The 23,718-nt window shown below is 33.3% G+C and overlaps 1 protein-coding gene across 1 annotated transcript; it reads left to right on the forward strand.

The window, feature by feature from the left end:
* The first annotated feature begins 7,231 nt into the window (after positions 1-7,231).
* LOC115721149 (putative calcium-transporting ATPase 13, plasma membrane-type) lies at positions 7,232-10,708 on the forward strand. The gene has a single exon (XM_030650401.2). The coding sequence runs from the start codon at positions 7,417-7,419 to the stop codon at positions 10,504-10,506; it is 3,090 nt and encodes a 1,029-aa protein (XP_030506261.2). The 5' UTR covers positions 7,232-7,416; the 3' UTR covers positions 10,507-10,708.
* Positions 10,709-23,718: the final 13,010 nt, after the last annotated feature.

Consider the following 23,718-nt stretch of genomic DNA (forward strand, 5'->3'; position numbering starts at 1 on the left):
ATAAATTGAATTAAAGTATATTATTAGAAATTGAATTAATTAGTCAAAGGAAAATCTAGATAGGTGATATTTTTGCTTGAAGTATTTTTCTAGTGTATTTAATTAAATAGAAAATTAATATTTAAGTTGATTTTCATCATCATACTTAAATATTTGTAATTTTTCTTATATATTTAATTAAATAGGAAAATTATATTTTTTGTTGTAAATTAATTTTATTAATTAATTTTGGGCCAACATTAAATTAGAATAATTTTTCCAGGATTTATTTTTTATTTTAATATGCATTTTTCGAAAATTGTATTCTTATATACTTTAATTTTTCGAAATGCAATATATATTTATAGAAAATTAAATTTGAGTTGTAAATTAATTTAAATTAATTTTGTAACAACTTAAATATTTTTTTCTAAATATTTATTGGAAATTATTACTAAGATGGAAATAATTCATGTTATTTTCATATCCATCTAAGTAAAATTTATAAATATTAAATTAAAATTTATATTTAGAATTTTTCATTCTAAATTGGAAATTTTAATTAAATAAATATATATTTAAAATAAATAGAATAAATAAAGAGAATAAAAGAAAATACAACTCTTTTTAAATAATGAGCTTTATTATCAAGAGACATTCGATCTCCATTGTGGGTTTTACACGCGTTTGTTTTAGTGAGTAATCCTCCCTAATGGAGGAACGTTCATTAGCAATTTCGCACCGTTTAACCTCGCATGATAAGTAGTTTGTAAGTGTTTTGTATGGTATGGATCACCTTTAATGGTGGCGACCATACTTGACTTGCAAATTATGAAACAATGGTGGAAGCTCATAAGATAGAATTGCCTTGACTCTCGCCAAACGGGACAACGGAATTCCAATCTTGATCGAATAAAAGGTTGCTAGAATGTTTAACATTTTAGACGAGGCGACAACTCTATTCAATGAATGGTAGCTTTGACTCTCGCCTAAACGGGACAACGATATCACGGTTGTTGAAAACCTTGGAAATTATTTAGGATTGTAAGTTTTAGTATTTTCACTTGTCATTCCTACTTACTATATGTTTATAATTTCTGAATTGTGTATGAATTTATATTGAACCATGTTATTTTCTGTTATTAAGTTGTAGTTTAATTTCGAATCTTCATTGTTGGTCTAACTTGGCTTGTTTATCTAATGAGATAAATCCCTAAGTGGATTTTCACCATTAGACATACATAATAGTGTTAGATCTCGAAAGATAAATATTGTATATGCGACATCTATTTGTTCATCAATTGATGACACCTTAGACTAGTATTTTTACGATATAAAACAAGAAGATTATATAAATAAGATTACTTTGACTTTCGCTAATCGAAGCATCGTTGGATTCTTATTTTAAACGAAATTATCCTAATTCCTCTTAGCTTATTCATTTCGAATTAGCTTTCAAATATATCATTGGATGAATGGTCTATGAATCATTTCATGTCATTATATTTTCTCTTAAGAAATTAAATGACGCATATGATTATAACCCCGAAATTCTATTCCCAATTGATATAAATCCTCAATCTTAGAAATCTCCTACTTGTATGGGCAAATCTGACTTAGAGTTTGTATTAGTAGTGGTGGTCCAAGAAAGAATTACTCATTAAATTTGGTTGAATTTAAGTCTTTGACTTTAATTTTAGAATCCAAATAGAAATTTTCTTAAATTTCTAATTCCAGAATACAATACGGATTACACTTTCTCAAGTGTTTAATATCCATTTTTTATTAATGGATTAAAAGCATATGGAATGTGAGTTAAGTGATACGTGACCAGGATCCACTTGAAGTATTCTAAGAACTCTTTGATGTAACTAATCCTATGTCATCATAGACACTACCACATTTTCTTAATCTATGGCATTTGTATCTTGTTCATAGTGGATTTGACAAGATCAATCTACGCGAAAGAGTTAATATGCCTATATCCACTGAAAGTAGTTCATCTCATTCGAAGATGGATGTACATTCAGGGATGGATATGAGTTTTTCGTTGCATTCTTAAAACGATAACTCTAGATTATACCTTATGCAAAGAAATTTGAAATGTTTAAATATTTCATTAATTTCTAGCAATGGTTAAAACCATTAAGGTAAGTGGTTAAAGATCTTGCGAACTGATAGGGGTGGAGAAATAGTTAGTAGATATGCAGTTCAAAGATCATTAAATTGATTTTTGAATTATATCAAAACTTACCTCCCCAGAATTTCGAGTTGCATGTTGATGATTAGTTAGTCGTTGCCTAAATCCTTCTATGGTAATGCAATTTCGGAATGATGTAATGGTTGTATACTTAATGTAAATCATTACTAGATTCATGGATGACCTAATCAAAATCTTAAGAAAAGCTAGAGCATTAACCATGTTTTCTTAGCTATTCTAAGTGATTAGGGGTGGACCATCCCATTGTCAATAGATAAGAAAGTGTTTGTTCAAACAAATACTACTTTTCTAAGAAAATGACTAAGTCTGAAAAACAAGTAGCAAATAAAGGAGATATTTATTCTTGATTCCAAAAGTGTTCTATCATCTTATAACATATGATGATCCCACTGCCTCTGTTGTCTTGTCACAACCGAAGAGATCAATACCATTTAGTTTTCTTCGACATAATTCACGGTACCTTGTCGTAGTGGGAGAGTTTCTAGGAACTCACCTTCTTATGACTTGGGAGACACAAGTGATTAAAATCCATTGTGAGTTTAAACAAGTAATGGATTGTCAAGATAAGAAACTAAGAAGAAAGCCAATAGAACTATGGTTTAATCCATTCACATGGAATGACCTAAAGTTTTCTATTACAAGGACATAAAAGGAAATTTTCGTTAATAAGTCTATTCTATGGACTTAACAAAACTTCCTGTTCCTAGTATATAGGTTTGAGTTTATCTAAACCTATGGCTTGTGGTATACCTGGGTAATTACTTACTCTAATGCAAGCAACTTACTTTAGTAAGATGCTGAAGCATTTTCTTTCTAATGGCAATCTATAGAAGCTTCACAACTTCTTAGGCATAGATTTTATTTATCTAAGGAAAAGTCTCAACTATTCCAGAAAAGATAAAGCCATGGAAAAATTTCTTATATCAACAGTGAGAGGTCTTAGATATGCTTTTGTATGCCTTAGACCAGACACACTTGTTGAGTGGGAGTAATGAGTAGGTATCGTTAATCCCGGGAGAAGAACATTGGAAGACAATCAAGTAAATCTTAAGATAAAGAAGAGGAACTATATGTTAGTCTATAAGGGTGTGTTTAAAACTCTTAGACTACACCATATCAGATTTCGAAATTTGCCTATGTGCTAGTAAATCTTTCTGATAAGATGGTGGTTACTGCAGGGGTGGAATAGTGATTTTGGAGAAGTGTAAAAACCTATACGAAGTCTCTGCAGGTCTACCGAAGGGACTGAATGTTAAAGGCAGAAAGTTACTTATTCGGTCTAAGGAAAGTTCTATACATCTTTGGCACCATTCCAAATTGCCTTAAACTACTAGTGTTAATTTCTTTGATTAACCAAAAGTAGTTGCCAAAGGTATAGAATCCGGTATCCCAAGAGAGTAAACATATAGAGAGGAATTTCACATTATCAATGATTTTGTGATTAAAGGAAGAGTAATGGTGGAGAAAAGGTTGTGGTTAATTCAACCTTTCAGATCCTATTACGAGGAGTTTACTACTACTACACTTGATTTGTATATCAAGGTGTTGAGATTATTTGAAACGCACTTTTTGTTTTATATTAGTGCAAGTGGGAGTTTGTTGGATTTTATGCCTAAATAAAACTCATTTCAATATAATCGGAATTTACTTATTAATATAGATCGAAATAACATTTAATGTTGCATGGTTCACATGATTTATTTCATGATTATATGTACATAATGTATAAATTCATCGAAACCCTTTTCACATACTTGATCTGTTTATTGTGTCGTCAACACATTGGAAAGTAAACATGACTATGTGAATAAAGTTTCCTAGATTTATCGGACATAGGGTTTTGCGATATGATAATCTACAACAAGAGTTTACTTGTATTTGGAGAAATACTATGTTCTTTCCGAGCATTGGTTAAAGTAAAGCTCGGGTTGGATGCATGGAGTATGCATCGGAAGGGACCGATATTGAACTTTGACTTAGATTTATTAAACTTACGCGTAATATCTATTCAAGTCAATATCGCCTAGTTGATCCTAGATCAAATGATCTTAATCTGATATGATTAGGCTCAATCTTGAAAGGCTATTCGTGTTCTTTGATTTGTTAGTTAAGCCTACTTTTAGGTCAGGGTGATACGTACATTTTGGGAACACGGTAGTGCAATTGAGTGGGAGCGCTATCATAAACATGGAATACGCATAGCTTCTATACGGCGAATAGTAAGCAAAGGATGATCTCCTTCGAGCTTGACCAAACGAACATAAATGGTGGAGTACTCATTTCACATTAGTTTGAAATATCATTTATACGGGGTCAAGTGTTTTAAGGAATAAATACATTGTAGGGTGTAACGGTAATTTAATCCCTTTACGGTGTAGATCATTCATATAGAGGATCATTGATCACATTAGGATTATAACAATGGATAACTAATGATGTGTCTATATGGTGGAACATATAGAGCATTCTATATACTGAGAGTGCAATTCTAAGTTCTATGCGTGGATTCAACGAAGAATTAATAAGTTAGTGAATTTTAGTGCTAAATTCTTGATCTACTTATTGGAAGCTCGGTTATATAGACCCATGGTCCCCCCACTAGTTGAGATAATATTGCTTGTAAGACTCATGTAATTGGTTTTGATTAATCAATTATAATTCACAAGTTAGACTATGTCTATTTGTGAAATTTTCACTAAGTAAGGGCGAAATTGTAAAGAAAGAGTTTATAAGGGCATATTTGTTAATTATGATACTTTGTATGGTTCAATTAATAAATATGATAAATGACAATATTATTTAATAATTATTTATAGTTATTAAATAGTTAGAATTGGCATTTAAATGATTGAATTAGGAAATTGGCATTTTTGAGAAAATCAGATACAAAAGGTGTTAAAATTGCAAAATTGCAAAGCCCAAGGCCCAATCCATTAAGTGTATGGCCAGCCACCTTTGTAGCTTTTTTAAATTGATTTTTTCATTATTTTAATGCCATATAATTCAAATCTAACCCTAGTGGAATGCTATAAATAGATAGTGAAGGCTTCAGAAAAATTACACTTTTCTTCTGACTTTTTCTATTCAGAAAAACTGAGCCTTTTCTCTCCCTATCTTTAGCTGACCACTCTCTCTCTTCTTCCTTGATAATTTCGAAATCCTTAGTGTATGAGTAGTGCCCACACACATCAAGTGATACCTCAATCATAGTGAGGAAGATCGTGAAGAAAGATCATCAGCAAAGGAGTTTCAGCATCAAAGATTCAGAGAAAGAGATCCGAGTTCGGATATTGATAATGCTCTGCTACGAGAAAGGAATCAAGGGCTAGATATACGAACGGAAGGAGTCATTATATTCCATTTGCACCCAATGTAAGGTTTCCTAAACTTTATATGTGTTTAATTTATCGTTTTAGAAAGTTCATATTTAGGATGTTAATAAACATACTTGTGAGTAGATCTAAGATCCTGGTAAAATAAATTCCAACACATTAACCTTCTTATTTCACGAATAGGTTGCTTCTTCTTAAACTCCTTAACAGACACATCACCAGAACCATCAAAACTGTAAGAAACTTCCTCAAGTCTTTTTCAGAAACTGTTTTCTTCATCTTCTCTTTGTCAGCAAGAAGCTTCGAGGAACCAGATGGAGAAAGCGAAGAACGAGTTTTAATCTTTTACTATTTTTTTTAATAAATTTGAAATGAAAAATCCTCTTTGAAAATTATCACTCTAAATAGAATGAGAAATTTGGAATTTCAAATCTCTCTCTAAAAAACTCTCACTCTAAAACTTCTGAACTTGTAAAATAAGAAACCCACTAGAAACCTCTTTGAAACAGCTCGCTCCCTCTAACTCTACAATATGCTGAATTAGTCTACAAAATAGGGAGCAATAACAAGAAGCAGGAAAAATGTGACAACTTGAAGCGTGACAGCTAGAAGACGTGGGGAGGTGGATTAGAAGTATAAGTCTGAAGATGGCGTCACCTGCAAACACGTGAATCAAAACAAAATTAATTAAATTAAATGCAGTATCTAAAAATATTATTATTAACAAATATATAGAAAGCCAAAAAAGACTTCAAATGTAAATTTTTCTAAAAAAAAATGATTAAAAAACTATTAAAAAAAAATCATCTTAAAATAACTTTTTATTTTATTTTACAATAAAATAATTAATTTACCAAAATAATAAATAACTCTTTCCATTAAAATAATATTTTAATATTTTAAAATACAATTAAATAGAAGAATGAAATAAAATTATTTTCATTCTATTTTATTACCTCTAACTAAACGCTTTATTATATTTTTTTAACTATATACGATGTTAGAAGAATTTGCAGATAAGATGAATGAGATTTTATCTCAAAATTAATTGACAATGGTAAGAGTAGCTCATTCATCTTATATATAACAATTTATTTCTAGTAAATGTGAAACTAACTTTTAAGGAAGTTATTATCGCCAAAAAAAAAAAAAACATGCAAGGGGATAGTAATTAGTTTATGATGAGACTTTTTTTCCTAGATTATACGTAGTAATCAAATTGAAAATAAGATTACACCTGTTTTCAAAAAAAAAAGAAGGAAGAAGAAGAAAATAAGATTACACCTTCAAAAACGTGTCATTTACGAGTGATTACATTGTGACACACATAGGTATGACCTTCTGAATGAACTACCAAGTGGCAGTTCCTCCGATACCTTTTGAACAATTTAATTATATGTGATTATATCCAGTAATTTTCTTAAATTTTTTTTTAATAAAAATATTTTCCTTATTCCTTAAAAAAAAAAAAGAAAAGAAAATTCCTTATTAATCGTACAAACAGAAAGAGGCAATTTCCCTATCAAAGTTAACAAAAAAATATGTCTTTAATAAAACAATGAATAAGTTGAATGAAAATAACCACCCTTAATAGAGAAAGAGAAGTAATTTCTCTATTTTCAAGCAAAAACTTCTCTGTTATTTATAACCGTAGTAAATTAGTAATTTCGACGAAGACACAGTGCTCTTTCTCATCACCTTCTAAATTTAACTGAACGCGTCATATACCGTACATATACATATATTTATACATGGTACAGTAATAATTTCTCATTACCTCTTATTACTCCTTTACTTTAATTTCTGTGATAGTAAATATAAAGTGAATACCTCTCTTCTTTTGTTGTTTCCTTCTCTAAAGATTCAACTTAACAATACATTTCCATGTCTCTAAGGCCAAGAAAATCCTTGCAAATATCCATGCATGATGAACAGAACAAATTACCCGAAAATGGCTCACCAACCAAATCCCACAAACGCAAATGGAGGTTGGTTTTCACTGCCATATCCTTCACTACAACTCTTCGTTATCTTGCCAAGAACGTAACCCAAAGCAAAGCAAAACTTTTGCGCTCCCTCTCCTATATCGCCATTGACGTCCAGCCCTCCAAACGATCAGGTGGTAATGATAATAATGATTCTTTTTCTTTTCTTGATAGTATTGACCCGAAAGCTCTTGCTGATATTGTTAGGGCTAAGAACATTGAAAGCCTTGTGAGTCAATATGGAGGAGTCAAAGAACTGGCTGAAACCCTTCAAACTGATGTCACGAATGGTATTAGTAATTCTGATTTCATATATAGAAAGAATGTTCTTGGAGCTAATGAATACCAGAAGCCACCTGCAAAAGGGTTTCTCACTTTTGTGTTTGATGCGTTTAAAGACACCGTTATTATCATACTCTTGGTTTGTGCCCTGCTCTCTTTGGGGTTTGGTATCAAGCAACATGGCTGGAAAGATGGGTGGTTTGATGGGGGGAGTATTATTTTTGCTGTCTTTCTTGTTGTTGTGGTCTCTGCTGTGTCTAATTTCAACCAGTCTAGACAATTTCAGAAGCTATCCACAAAGAGCAGTGACATAAGGGTGGAAGTTGTTAGAGATGGACGACGACATCCAATTTCTATCTTTGACATTGTGGTGGGTGATGTCGTTTGCTTGAAGATTGGTGATCAAATTCCGGCTGATGGGTTATTCTTGGAAGGCCATGCTTTGAAAGTTGATGAGTCTAGTATGACTGGAGAAAGTGACCATGTTGAGATCAATGTTGGTGGGAATCCCTTTTTGTTGTCTGGAACAAAGGTGGCAGATGGGTTTGGAACCATGCTTGTGACTTCTGTGGGCATGAACACCGCTTGGGGAGAGATGATGAGCTCAGTAAGCAGGGACTTAGATGAAGAGACGCCTTTGCAAGCACGGCTCGAGAAGTTGACATCTTTGATCGGAAAGGTTGGTCTGTCTGTTGCAACACTTGTTCTTGTCGTTTTGATGATTCGTTATTTCACAGGGCACACCACTGATGATAACGGATTGAGGGAATTCAATGGCAGTAAGACTAAGTTTGATGATATCATGAATGCTGTTATAGGCATTATTGCTGCAGCAGTGACAATCGTTGTGGTAGCAATTCCTGAAGGTCTGCCGCTTGCTGTTACTCTTACTCTTGCTTATTCTATGAAGAGAATGATGAAAGACAATGCAATGGTTCGAAAGCTCTCTGCTTGTGAGACAATGGGGTCAGCCACAACAATCTGTACTGACAAAACAGGAACTCTTACTTTAAATGAGATGAAGGTTGTGGAGGTTTGGCTTGGCAAAGAACCTCTGACTCTGAGTGAAGATGTTGTGTCGCAAATGTCTCCAACAGTTATCAGCTTACTGCAGGAATCCATTGGTTTAAACACCACTGGAAGTGTTTATAAGCAAAGTCCTGATTCTGCTCTTGAAATTTCTGGTAGCCCAACCGAGAAAGCAATACTTTCATGGGGTGTGTTCAGTTTGGGGTTGGATATAGATCAAGTCAAGACAAAATGCGAGATAATCCAAGTAGAGTCCTTCAATTCTGAGAAAAAGAGGAGTGGAGTTTTAATAAGAAGAAAGCAGGAGAAGACTCTTCAAACCCACTGGAAAGGAGCTGCTGAAATGGTCCTTGCTATGTGTTCAAGCTATTATGACAGAGATGGAACCATTAGGGTCATGAATGACGAAGAGAGAAGATGCATTGAAATAATCATCCAGAGTATGGCTGCCAAGAGCTTGAGATGCATTGCTTTTGGGCATAGAGAAGAACTTGAAGGAGATGAGCAACAGGTTCATGAGAAGCTTGAAGAAAGTGAACTCACTTTACTTGGTATTGGAGGTCTAAAGGACCCATGTCGACCAGGAGTTAGGATGGCTGTCGAGACTTGCACTGCTGCCGGTGTGAGCATTAAAATGATAACGGGTGACAATGTCCACACAGCAAGAGCTATTGCAATTGATTGTGGGATTCTAAAACCTGATGAGGATATGGAAAGTGATGTTGTAGTTGAAGGTGTGAAGTTCAGGAATTATTCACAAGAAGAAAGATTGGAGAAAGTTGAAAGAATCCGAGTCATGGCTAGGTCGTCCCCATTTGACAAACTTCTAATGGTTGAGTGCTTGAAGCAAAAAGGTCACGTAGTGGCAGTCACTGGAGATGGAACAAATGATGCACCAGCTCTCAAGGAAGCAGATATTGGACTTTCAATGGGGATCCAAGGTACTGAAGTAGCAAAGGAAAGCTCAGATATAGTTATTTTGGATGATAATTTTACTTCGGTGGTAACTGTTCTAAGATGGGGAAGGTGTGTATACAACAACATTCAGAAATTCATTCAGTTTCAGCTTACTGTGAATGTTGCTGCTCTAGTTATCAACTTTGTAGCCTCTGTGTCTTCTGGTAAAGTCCCATTGACTGCTGTCCAGCTTTTGTGGGTGAACCTTATCATGGATACATTAGCAGCTTTAGCATTAGCCACTGAACAACCAACCAACGAACTCATGAAGAAACCGCCTGTGGGTCGAAAGGAGCCTCTCATTACCAGAATCATGTGGAGAAACCTCATTGCACATGCTTTGTTTCAAGTCACTGTCTTGCTGACTCTACAATTCAAGGGAAGATCAATCTTCAATGTAGATGAAAAGGTCAAGAACACAATCATTTTCAATACTTTTGTTCTATGCCAAGTCTTCAACGAATTCAATGCAAGGAAACTGGAAAAGAAGAATATATTTCAAGGGATACACAAGAATAAACTCTTTTTGGGTATCATTGGAGTTACAATACTGCTTCAAGTGTTGATGGTGGAGTTTCTGAAGAAGTTTGCTAGTACTGAAAGGCTGAATTGGGGGCAATGGGGTGCTAGCATTGGCATTGCAGCTTTGTCTTGGCCAATTGGTTGGCTTGTCAAGTGCATCCCAGTTTCTGGAAACAAGGTGGTAGATCCTGCAAGTTAATAGATAGTAGTAATGAGTTCCTTTGCATTTTTTATTTCTTTTATTTTTTTTCTTTGTAAAGAAAGATAACTTCAGTGTAGGGTTAGGATCATAAGCATTTATGGCTAAGTAGTCATTTTGTTCTTCCTTGTTTGAAAGAATGTGCTCGTTTTTGTTAATAGTAGTTTCAACATTAGAAATAAAGCACATTTTCACTTTAAAATGCATGTTGTCGTCCTTTACATTTTCTTCCTAATTTGGTTTATACAAACAGAATGCAACATTCTCTAACTCAAAAGTAACTCAGAATATATTTATATATATATATATATATATAAATTCTGATTAAATACAAATTGATTCTAACCCAAATAAAAAAAAAAAAGATAAATTAACGACCCAATTAAATTATTTGATTATAGTAGTTTTTTTAGGTGCTTTTATTGAAAGTTTTTGGCATTGCTACTCCTTTTTCGTGTGGCAATAGATTTGCTCATACTCTTTATTGTTGATTTGGCCAAATACATTTTTTTTCCAGAAAAAGAGAAGACAATTAAACTTAATTTTCAAGCTAGTTTAGATAATCATATCATATATAAACAGGTATACTAAGCATAAGTTTCATGTAGTTTAGAGTTCATTAATCTTACAAAGTGTTGACTCTTGGAAGAAATGATAACACACCTAAACAAAAATTATTAATTAAAGTGCTCTTATTTTGATTCTAATTGTCTAGCAAAGTGGCAGCAGCAATTGATTTTAAACGTGTACACTAAGATAATATTGAAGCAGTTGCAACCTCTGCTTATCCAAAGAAAGAAATCGCACATATTGTCTCATTGATTTGCTTCGTGAGATTGTATGAGATGATCTACACACGATTAATTACTAGGTTGAGAATAAAATATGTGAAAAATTTTAGTTATACATTTGTCAATTGTCAAATCAACCATTAGGATGGAAGAATAATAAAATTTGAGAATAGTAACTTACATACTTGCAAAAAGGCTTAAAAGGGGTGGCTAAAATGGCGAAACATATGGTTAAAACAAATGAAAATCAATTCACTCTTGGGTACCTGCATAGTTATAGTTTCCTAGTCTAGTTTGGGATGATTATTTGAGAAGAATAATAAATAAAAAATAAAGAGATGCAAAAAAAAAAAAAATAGAGAGATTAGGGTTTTATTTAATTGTAAAATCAAGTAAATAATACAACTAAAATAATCCTAATTAATTATTTGACACTATCCCTCAAACTCATAATATCGTTGCAAGAAGCATCGAGAGTGCCTAAAATAAAATAAAAATGAGAAATCGCATGCGACTTAGTAAAAAAGTCAGCAAGCTACAACTAACAAGAAACAAAAGGCAAAGTAATAGTGCTCAACTTCAGATGGTGACGAGTAAACTGACAATCAATCTCAATATGCTTGGTGCGTTCGTGAAAAATTGAGTTATGACCAATCTGGAAGAGTGAATGATACCTATATCTACTAGTAACCATCTCTCAACCAAACAATCTCTTTAGTAGTAAATGTGATGGCATGATACTCAGCTTTCATAGAGAATTGAGAAACAATAAATTGTTTCTTGCTCTTCCAACAAATAAGGGACTTTCTCAAAAAGATTAAAAAAAAAAAAAAAACAAGTGACATATTTTCGGTATGTGAAATCAAGCCATGATCAGCATCAAGCTCGCAGCTCTAGAGAAGAGGTGGAAGGTAGTAGTAGGCTCTGAAAGATGATACCCCAAAGATACAGTAGAATGTGAACAACAACAACCCTTGGTAGAATGCAAAGAGTCCAAAACCCATGTAAAAAATGACATACTTGAAGTGTCAATGGGTGGTTAACCTACCAAACAAGAGACTGACATAGCATTAGGTTGAGTAACAAGGAACTTGTGAAACTCTTCTAACAGAGCAGCAAAGTTGTAAAAGCCACATGGGGGAACAGTTACAGCAATACTAAATTGTGGAGGTCAAATTTAGTTAGTTAACTGTGGTTGGTTGCCCATATGAGGAGGTTTGGGTTGATATCTATGTTGCTAAAGAGCACGATTGGCAAACTTAAGACATTGAGCTTTCCAATGACCTTTCTGTTTGCAAAACCTACACTCATCAATACCAACCTTTGTGTGACGCTTGTTCTCTTGTGAAGGAAACAGTGTAATATGAGGGACTGCAAAAATAGAATAATTGGGTGTTGAGAGAATACCTTTCCCTAACCGAGACTTGAGACCAATTTTATTTGCTAACAATCCACCGACTATTGAATCAATTGAAGGAAGCAGATAATGATGCAATATAGAACCACGAAGTCTCTCAAAATTACTAGGAAAACCCATTAAAAATTGAATCAATCGTTGTTCCTCTTTATGAGCGATATATAGTGCAAAAGCATGTAGCTCTTCTGATTCAGTGAGTGCTAATTGATCCCAAAGATCTGTCATTACAGAATAGAACTCTTGAATGCTCATATATTTCTGTTCAATAGCTCTAATATCAATTTCGAACTGAAAAATGCTTTGCAAAATTAGACAATGTATATAATCTCGCAAGATGGTCCCAAACTTCTTTTGTTGTCTCGTACTTTGCTAATCGAATACTAATAGATTGTTCGATAGAGTTATTTATCCAGTTGAGAATTTTCGAATTGTCTACTCTCCAATTTTTTAACAGATTTGCATTACCATTTGCAAGTTTTCTTTTAGTTCCAAAATATAACCCCACACTTTTTTTCCTTTCAAAAAATTTTTCATAGCATAGTTCCAATATGAATAATTCTTCATCAAAAAATATATAGCTAGTTTTGATTTTGTAAGGTCAATTTGATCTAATAATAACGTATCCGATGTACTGTAGTCACATTTAGCAATGAAGATGAGAATAGATAAGTTCTAATTTTTACATTAGAGAATTTTATGTGACAATATTTATATAAAATTTCATATTTTATTAAATATTTGTTATATATTAATTTTTTTTTTATTTTGTATGTGTTCTATTAGTGGATCAGAAGTCACCACTATTATTTTTGAAGTTTTCTTTTTTGATATTAAGATTTTTATTGTCTAGTTCTCCTGGGGTATCTTTGCATGTCCTTAGTATAAACAATGAACTTTTATAGATGGAAGAAAATCCTCCACTGATTAAGTAACTTTGTTACTTTTGTTATTTTAACATGTATCGGTTTCCCTTACAAAAAATAAATATATATACATATTTATATCAATCAATGTTTTAATTTTATTTTTTTTACTTTAAATCAATGTATATATATGTGTATAGATAAGTATATTTTGAGTAAATATGTAAATTTGTGTATATATATATGTATGGAACACTTTTTAATGGGTATTACCCATTGATGGGTACTAAACAAGTTTAATTATAAATATTAATTTTAAAAATATTAAACTATTAAATTTTAGTTCGATAGCGAATAATAAAAGAGAAATTAAATTTTTATGCTTAAATTAGCTACTTAATTAAAGAAAATATCAAAAAATACCTATTTTTACACTATATTAAAAATATGTTTATATAAAAAATATTTAAGTCAAACCCAACTTTTTTTTATCATTTTTTTTGCCGAAAACTTTTTTTTATTATTTTTTTTTTCAGCTAATGAAGCAACCCCAACTCATATAATCTAAAAATGAGAAATTTTTCTAATTAAGTAAAAAAATTAATCATAAAAACTCAATTTTTTTTCTAATATTACCCATTTATTATGTTCTAATATTACCCATTTATGGGTAATACCCATTAAGAGTGGACATGTATATGCATATATTATGTGATTGTATATATATATATAATAGTGTATATATACATATGTGTGTATGTATATATATAATAGTGTGTATATATGTAGATACAATATTATTTATGTGTAATTAATATATATGTATTTGTAATTTTTAATAATTAGTGCCTAGATCACCTCTAGTTGTGATTTGGCACCCTTGCTCACTGCCACTCTTTTTACTATCCGCTAATATTTTTTTTTTTTGTTTTGCGTTTGGAGGTTGGTATTTATTAATTTTTTTTATTTACATGGTATTATAAATGTCATTAATTGATATGTTTATGCATGTTATAGAGGAGTTTGAATATCTTAAATATTAGTGAAGTAAATTATGTGACTAAATATGTATTGTAGTCGAATGGGTGGTAATTTGAATGATAATGTATGTGTTTGTTTTGTATTATTTTCTTGTTATTTGCAGGTTTTAAAATTTTTGGGATTATCATATTATAGTCGTTGTACTGCTGAAATTTTAGTTAAAATAATGTAGTAAGACAAAAATTAAATTAAAACTTTATAACACAAAAATAGTTATTTTCAAAATAATTAGTTAAAAAAATTAGAAATTAGAAATAAAATACAAAAATAATTCGGCAAAATAAAATGTTAGTAATTTTTAATAGAAATAAATTGTATTATTTATTAAATAATAATAAAATATTAAGAATATAAATTAAATTGACAAATTATTGAATTAAACTTAATACTTAGTCAGATAAATTAATTAAACCTAAATATATATTAGTCTAAATTATAAACTTTAATATAGTTAGTTAGTTTGAATTCGATAAAATTAATAATTAAAAAGTAATAGTGATGATAATGTTATATCAATAACTGATGATTGTTATTTAATATATTGTGAATATGATTGTTTATTTTAAATTTAAAATTATGTTCTCTATGTATAGTATGTCTGCAGCAGGTGGAAGTTCTTCCAAAAAGAAAGGGGTAGGAAGTAAATATAAGGGTGCAAATGTTGAGGAAGCGATTTTTGAAGGAAAGGAGCTCAAACTACATATTACACTTCCTGAGGAGATGGTCACTCCATGCGAGAAAAATAGAAAATACTTTAACAACATGTGTAGACATCCCTATGAATAAGTTTACATGGAAAACTGTTTCTAAAGCTTAAATTAATTCAGCGCGGGATAAACTTGAGGTATTTAGTATATTATTCTTAAACTTATAATTTAGTATATTATTTTTAAATTTATAGTTAATGCATCAATTTTAATGTGTAACTTTTTTGCAGACAATTTGTGTGCCCACGAGATAATCAGGTTTTCGTGAAAAAGTTTGTGTGATTAAAACTATGCATACTCCAATACTAATAGCAACCCCACAACCATCACCTCTCATCCAACCAAGTTCTAAACAAAAATCCCAACCTTTTTTCTTTCCCTCCCAAGCCACAATTGGAAGAAAAAGTTCCAACGCGGATGGCCCGAACCCCATAATTCTAAATAAGATAACTTAAAATTGGAAACTAGGAACACCAACAAGAACAAGCAAGACCACAATCCAATTGCTCTCAAACATTATCAAGACCCCCCTCTACCATTCATCCAAATAAAAAAGTACTTCATAAAAAATATCATGAATCCCACAATGATCCTTAAAACTGTGAAATCAACGATACACTTTTAGGAGGCCCCCCTCCTTCTCTTGATTCGACAAAATGACATTTTAAGTCCCTCATAAGATAACAAGAAAGGGACAGCAACGAAGCTATATGACGAAGCATCTCCCAAGTATCCTTACATCAATAAGAGTTTAGGTTACCATAACTACCTGTAAACTACCAAAGTGTCAAAATGCAATCTATATGACTCTGAGAATATCGAAAAAGATCAACATTTACCAGAGTCCCGGAGAAGGATAAGGCCCCCCACTCTTCCCACAATAATCCCACATGAATTCCATTAAGAAATTCCAACTTCTCACGAACTTGACCAGCACTGTGAAGACACAGTAACAACTGTCCATGACAGTTATTACAGTTAGTTGTTTTTCTAACTGTTTTACTGTTATGAGTTTGTTACAGACAGTTTGGTTGTTAGCTCTATTTCTGTTGTAACCAATTCTTGTTGTGATCATCTAGAGCTACTGATTGTGTATATAAGATCATATTGATTCATTCATCAATAAGATTCTCTTTCCAATCTTCAATCTCTCTTTCTCTACCTTTCTCTGTCTTTCTCTCTTTCTTCTTCTTCTCTGTTTTCTGGTATGGCTAATAACTTTCACATGGTATCAGAGCAATTTCCGCCATTAATGGCGAATGTTGTTTCTGGTGGAGCTGGTCTGAATGGTTCAAGAACTAACTCTGGTGACGGCAACAATGGAGGTGCCACTGGTCAAACTGCCAGTTGTCAACCGACTCTCAATCGAGGAAGAACAAGAGATCATGATGAGTTCTCTCCTGTCTATTTCACTCACAATCTTTCAATTCGTTTAAATGATCACAACTTCCTGTTGTGGAAACAATAGGTCTTAGCTGCGATTCGTGGCAACAGGTTACAACAATATATCAAAGCAGATCCCCCTGCAAAGTTTCTTTCTGATGCAGATCGAGAATCTGGTGTGCTTAACCCTGCTTATTTGGACTGGGAAGTCCAAGATCAGCTCCTCATGTCCTGGCTTCTGTCTTCAATGTCTGAAAATCTCCTCACGCGTATGGTTGGATGTGAGACATCGAATCAGATCTGGTCGACATTGGAGAAGTTCTTCACTCTTCAAGTTTCTGCAAAAATACTTGAGTTTCGAACCAAGCTTCAGAACTTGAAGAAAGGCTCACTCTCACTATCCGATTACTTACTCAAAGTCAAACATCACGTTGATCTTCTTGCCTCAGTTGGAGAAGTTTACAGAGCAAAAGATCATGTCGCTGCTATCTTTAAGGGCCTTCCAAGTGAATATGACACCTTTGTCATATCCACTAATACTAGATTAGAAACATACTCTGTTGCAGAGATTGAGTCCCTTCTTCTAGCCTCAGAATCCAGAATCGAGAAAACCGATCGAGAGGTTGAGATCAGTGCTCAAGTTGCCTCACTTGACATTGATAATCCAGAAGCTAATGTTGCCAACTTCAGAAATAACTTTGGTAATTTCAGACAGCAATCTCCATCCCCGAGGTACAATTATCCATCTCAGTTCTCTCCTTCTAATCGAGGTGGCTATAGAGGTGGACACAATCGTGGAAGTGGCAACAACAGCTCCTATTCTAGCTTTGGATCTGGAATGTATGGTAGAGGTGCTGGCAGGTCAGTGAACACAGCAAACAAACTTCAATGTCAGTTGTGTTTTAAGCTTGGTCATACTGCTATAGATTGTTTCTATAGATTCGATAAGAACTTCACTGGTATAACACCAAATCAAGCTTCAAGTCAGTACCACTCCTCCAGTTCAGCACAGGCCAATGTTGCTAGCACCAACACTGCTCAAGACAACAATTGGTACCCTGATTCTGGAGCTACGAATCACTGCACTCCAGACCAGCAACATCTCACCCATGGAGCTGAATATGATGGAACTGAGAAACTCTTTGTAGGTAATGGGGCAGGTTTGTCAATACAACATGTTGGTCAGTCATTCTTTTCTACACCTTACTCATCTAAGTCATTTCAATTGAATAATCTCTTGCATGTCCCTGACATTACAAAAAATTTGTTGAGTGTTTCTAAGTTTGCAAAGGATAACAATGTTTTCTTTGAATTTCATGACAATTTTTGTTTTGTCAAGGACAAGGAGACTCGTTCAACTTTACTGAAGGGGACACTTCAGAATGGCCTGTATTTGTTTGATGCTTCCCAACTCCAGTTTCATTGTTCAAAACCTCCTAGTCAACCAAGTTCGAATCTCTCATTTTCACCTACTGGTGTCACAGCTGAAGTCAATACTTGTTCCAATTGTTCTCTTAATAATTTCTCTCAGTATTCTATTTGGCATAACAGACTTGGACACCCATCTTCTAGGGTTGTCCAAACTGTGCTAAGTCATTGTAATGTGTCCTTGAATAATGTAGAGAGCAATAAGATTTGTACTGCCTGTTGTCTTGGAAAAATACACAAGTTTCCATTTCCTAAATTCTCTGAAACTGAGTATACACAACCACTTCAGCTTGTTGTATCCGATTTATGGGGTCCCTCCCATACTCTCTCATCCAATGGCTATAAGTACTACATCCATTTCATGGATGTGTACTCAAGATTCACCTGGTTATATCTTTTGAAAAATAAATCTGATGCCTTTAAAATTTTTCAAAATTTCAAAGCTGAAAGTGAACTACAATTAGGCACCAAATTAAAGGTTTTACAAACAGATTGGGGAGGGGAATATAGAAGTTTCACACCATTTCTGAACAAGCTTGGAGTCATTCATAGACACCCTTGTCCCACAACACATGAACAAAATGGATTAGCTGAGAGAAAACATAGACATATTGTGGAAAATGGTTTAACCTTGCTAGCTCAAGCATCTATGCCTCTTAAGTTTTGGGATGAAGCTTTTAGAGCTGCTGTCTACATTCATAATAGGCTACCTACTCCTATTTTAAATAACAAGACACCTTTAGAAGTTCTCTTTAATCAAAAACCTGACTACCTATCTCTTAGAACTTTTGGGTGTGCTTGTTTCCCAAATATAAGGCCCTATAATAAACATAAAATGGAGTTTAGATCTGCCCCTTGCACATTCTTGGGCTATAGCCTAAACCATAAAGGGTATAAATGCCTTGATTCAAGTGGTAGAATGTACATATCCAGGGATGTTATTTTTGATGAAAATTCCTTCCCTTTTCATAAAATCTCTACTGCTACTGCCTTACCAATTAATTACTCTCCTGAGTTTTTCACTTCTGGCATTATCCCTTCAATCACTCATAGTGATGCATCTGTTCTAACTCCTACAGATTCATTTAACTCCCACTCGAATACTGAATCTGCTACTCCTTCAGCTACATCTTCTTTACCAAATCAAGTGTCTGACCAACCTGCTTCTATTGACACTCCTTTTTCACCTACTATTTCTGTTTTTAACAATATGCAGAATTCATCTAATGTGTTGTTTGATGTAGATGTTGCTCAGAATTTTGATAATGCAGCTGTAGCATCTGTTCAATCTATTCCTGTGGAAACTACACACTCTGCTGCAACACCTACAACAGCACCTGGTGCCTCTCCCATTTTGCATACTGACATGGTTATACCAGTGTCCAGCAGCTCAAGAACTATCAACTCTCATCCAATGCAAACTCGGGGGAAGTCTGGGATCACTAAACCAAAAGTTTACATGGCTTCCAAAGAACCTCAGACATTAGCTGAAGCTTTACAAAGCCTACACTGGAATCAAGCTATGGCTGATGAGATACTTGCTTTAATAAGGAATCACACCTGGAAACTTGTCAAATTACCAGAAGGGAGAACTGCTATTGGTTGTAAATGGGTGTACAAGGAAAAGCTCAATGCTGATGGCTCAGTCAATAGGCATAAAGCAAGACTAGTAGCTAAAGGGTTTCACCAACAACCTGGATTTGACTTTACTGAGACTTTTAGTCCAGTGGTGAAACCCATAACCATCAGGGTGGTTCTTACTTTGGCCTTAGCTCGTGGTTGGAAAGTTCAGCAACTTGATGTTCACAATGCCTTTTTGAATGGAAATTTACAAGAAGAGGTTTATATGACTCAGCCACCTGGCTTTGAGGATCCAACAGCTCCTGATCTTGTGTGCAAACTTAATAAAGCTCTATATGGTCTTAAGCAAGCACCAAGGGCTTGGTTTGACAAGTTGCATCAATGCCTATTGAGTCTTGGTTTCTGTTCCTCTAAATCAGATCAGTCCTTGTTTATCTGTTCAACACCTCAGTCTACTACACTTATACTAGTGTATGTGGATGATATTTTGATTACAGGAAGTAATTCCCAGGTTGTCTCTCAGCTGGTTACTGATTTGAATAAGCAGTTTGCTCTTCGAGATCTTGGAAAGTTAAACTATTTTCTTGGAATTGAGGTTAACTACACGACTGAAGGGATGCACTTGTCTCAGGAAAAGTATGCTAGAGATCTCCTCTGTAAAGCCAAAATGCAAAGTGCAAAAGCTTCATCAACTCCAATGACCAGTGGAAGCAAACTATCGGGTTATGGAAGTGATCCTATTGATAATGTGCAGGAATATCGTTCGATTGTTGGGGGCTTACAATATCTGACCATAACTAGACCTGAGCTTGCATTTAGTGTAAATAAGGTATGCCAGTTCATGCATCAACCTTTGCAATCTCATTGGATAGCTGTAAAAAGAATCTTGAGGTATGTAAGTGGCACGATTAAGCATGGTTTGCATCTTAGAAGGCCTACATCTTCATCCCTAGAACTTGTAGCCTACTGTGATGCAGATTGGGCTGCGGATCCAGATGACAGAAGGTCCACCTCAGGGTTTGCAATCTTTCTTGGTCCAAACTTGGTTAGCTGGCAGTGCAAGAAACAACCAACAGTTTCTAGATCAAGTACAGAGGCAGAGTATAGGAGCTTGGCATGTGTTGTTGCAGAATTGACATGGATGAACAGTTTGTTCTTGGAGTTAAAAGTTTCATTACCACGTGTCCCTACCATCTGGTGTGACAATTTAAGTACTATACTTCTTACAGCTAATCCGGTTCTTCATGCAAGAACCAAACATATCGAGCTGGATCTATATTTTGTCAGAGAAAAGATTCAAAGCAAGATGGTTCAAGTTAAACATGTTCCTGCAATTGATCAAATTGCCGATGGTCTCACTAAGGCTATCTCAAGCAAGAGGTTCCATTCTTTTAGAGACAAACTTAGAATTGAGGATCTTTCAATTCTAAGTTTGAGGGGGGCTGTGAAGACACAGTAACGACTGTCCATGACAGTTATTACAGTTAGTTGTTTTTCTAACTGTTTTACTGTTATGAGTTTGTTACAGACAGTTTGGTTGTTAGCTCTATTTCTGTTGTAACCAATTCTTGTTGTGATCATCTAGAGCTACTGATTGTGTATATTAGATCATATTGATTCATTCATCAATAAGATTCTCTTTCCAATCTTCAATCTCTCTTTCTCTACCTTTCTCTGTCTTTCTCTCTTTCTTCTTCTTCTCTGTTTTCTGGTATGGCTAATAACTTTCACAAGCACGAATACCATTAAGAATTGTTTCCATCAAAAACACAATGTTATGCTGTGAGTTATGGACTAGCCCACATAAACTATTGAATGCACCAAGACTGTCCAACCCCCGAGCATTTCAAGATAAGATTTTCATGACTAGCAGCGAGATTTCTCTGCAACCTTCGTCGATGGGGCCACGATAGAATCACCACCCAAAACTTTTCAACTTTTTCCATCCTTATTCCTTACCCTCAACATTATCACCACCACACTGTTTCTTAGACTCATCATCAAGACAACTCTTATTATTTTTCTATTTTATGCACAAACTATTACAGTGTTTGTAAAATATAAAAAAAAAATGTTAAATTTTATTTAGTGTGGCTTACAAAATATAATATAATTTTATAATCGTTAGTGAGACTATGTTGTATTACTTTGTGTAATATAAAATAAAAAATATTTTCTATAAATTTTAATATCTATTATTTTATTTTAATCAACCTTACAAAAAATATATATTTAATTAATTTAATTATAATAAAATAATTAAAAATTATATTTATTTAGGTAATTTGTTTTTCAAATTTTATAAAAATTATTTTATTCATGTCAATATATTTAACTAAAATAAAATAAAAATGCTTAATCCTAAAATCATATCAAGTAGCTCCTCTCAATATAGCACTCTAATTTTGAGCTTAATAATTCTTTTATCAACTCGGTTTATTAGATAACGTGGGTTCAAAATTTGCTGTGAAAGACTTTTGAAGGATTTCATAAATTCATATTAAGTTGAGAAACAACTAGGTAACTACGTTTACTTTTTATACTATAATATAATGGTAGATGACAATTAACTGAATTTTGCAGCAAATCTAGAAAAAAATTCTCCAAGGAATCGTTTGGTACGCCGTATTATAATATATTGTATTATATTGTGTTAGATTATGTTGTATTGTATTGTATTAGTATTATTTAATACAATACAATGTTTAATATTGACTTGTATTAATTAATTGTGTAAAGTTATAATATATTTTTAATACACTCGATCCCAACACCAACTAAGGGTCCGGGTCCCGAGTTCCAAGTCCGGGTCCACGTCCCGGGTTTAGGTCCGGGTCCGAGTCAGAGATTGGTGTTGACCTCAAATCCTTTGTAAATATTATAATACAAGCTTATATAGATCATTTATTATGTATTAAATAATACAACATACATTATATTAAAAAATTTGGTCGTAATAATTAATACAATACATTACTTATTCTAAACATAGTGTAATTTATTATTTAATACAATACGACATTTATACGGCATACCAAACGAGCCTCAAGTGACTATAAAAAAGTGTCTGCGCATTAAAAGTCTTGAATTCGAATCCTAAAATATATATTATAATATATAAACCTTTAAATAAAAAATCATTTAATGTCAAGTAGATGGGAAATACCATCTTGTGAGCAAGACTTCCAACACAGCTCTTTAATTAAAAAGACGCAAGACTTCCAACACAAGGTCTTTATTTAAAAAGACCTTTCCAACATTATTGATCAGTCAGTACTTAGTAGTCCTTTTCCACATAAAAATTCAGCTTCATTAATTATTGTATATATTATATTGTAAGACTTAATGAAACAAGTCATCTCATTGGAATATAAAATGAATTTCACAATCGATATTAATACGTGTTTTGTAAATTTTTTTTATTTTTCTGATTAGAAAAGTAAATACTTTTTTAAAATATATTTTCTAAAATTATTTTCACTTTTTAATTTTTTTAATTGAGAATTAAAATTTAAAAACAAAAAAAAGTCATTTCAAAACTTCTTTAAATATTTTTGTTTGATCAATATTTTGGACTCCGACCTAAACTTAGACATTGACACCTGAACCGCGAACTCGACCACGACCCTGGCCCAAACCCGAACCCAAACCCCGAACCCCAAACTCGGCCTCGGGCCCAGACTCGAACCCTGACCTCGGCCCTAACCTGGACCCAAACATGGACCCAAAACCCAAACCTTGACCCCGACCCCTATCCCTACCCAAACCCAGACCCAACCACGACCCTGGACCTCGGCTCTGGCCTCGTCCTCAATCCCAGACAGCGAACTTCAAACTCGGATCTGACTTAAATAAAATCAAAAAAATGAAAACGAAAATAAAATTTACAGAACACTCAAACGTAGCATTTGGTAACCCTTTTATTTTTAATTATTTTAATGAAAGTAAGATTTCTGTTTTTAAAATTTTGTTTTTGAAAAATAAAAATGTGCTTTGTAATT

Source organism: Cannabis sativa, chromosome 2 (assembly GCF_029168945.1).
Source record: "Cannabis sativa cultivar Pink pepper isolate KNU-18-1 chromosome 2, ASM2916894v1, whole genome shotgun sequence".
NCBI lineage: Eukaryota > Viridiplantae > Streptophyta > Magnoliopsida > Rosales > Cannabaceae > Cannabis > Cannabis sativa.

Coding starts and splice junctions, on each gene's coding strand:
- LOC115721149 (XM_030650401.2), top strand. CDS start 7,417: ATGTCTCTAAGGCCAAGAAAATCCTTGCAAATATCCATGCATGATGAA.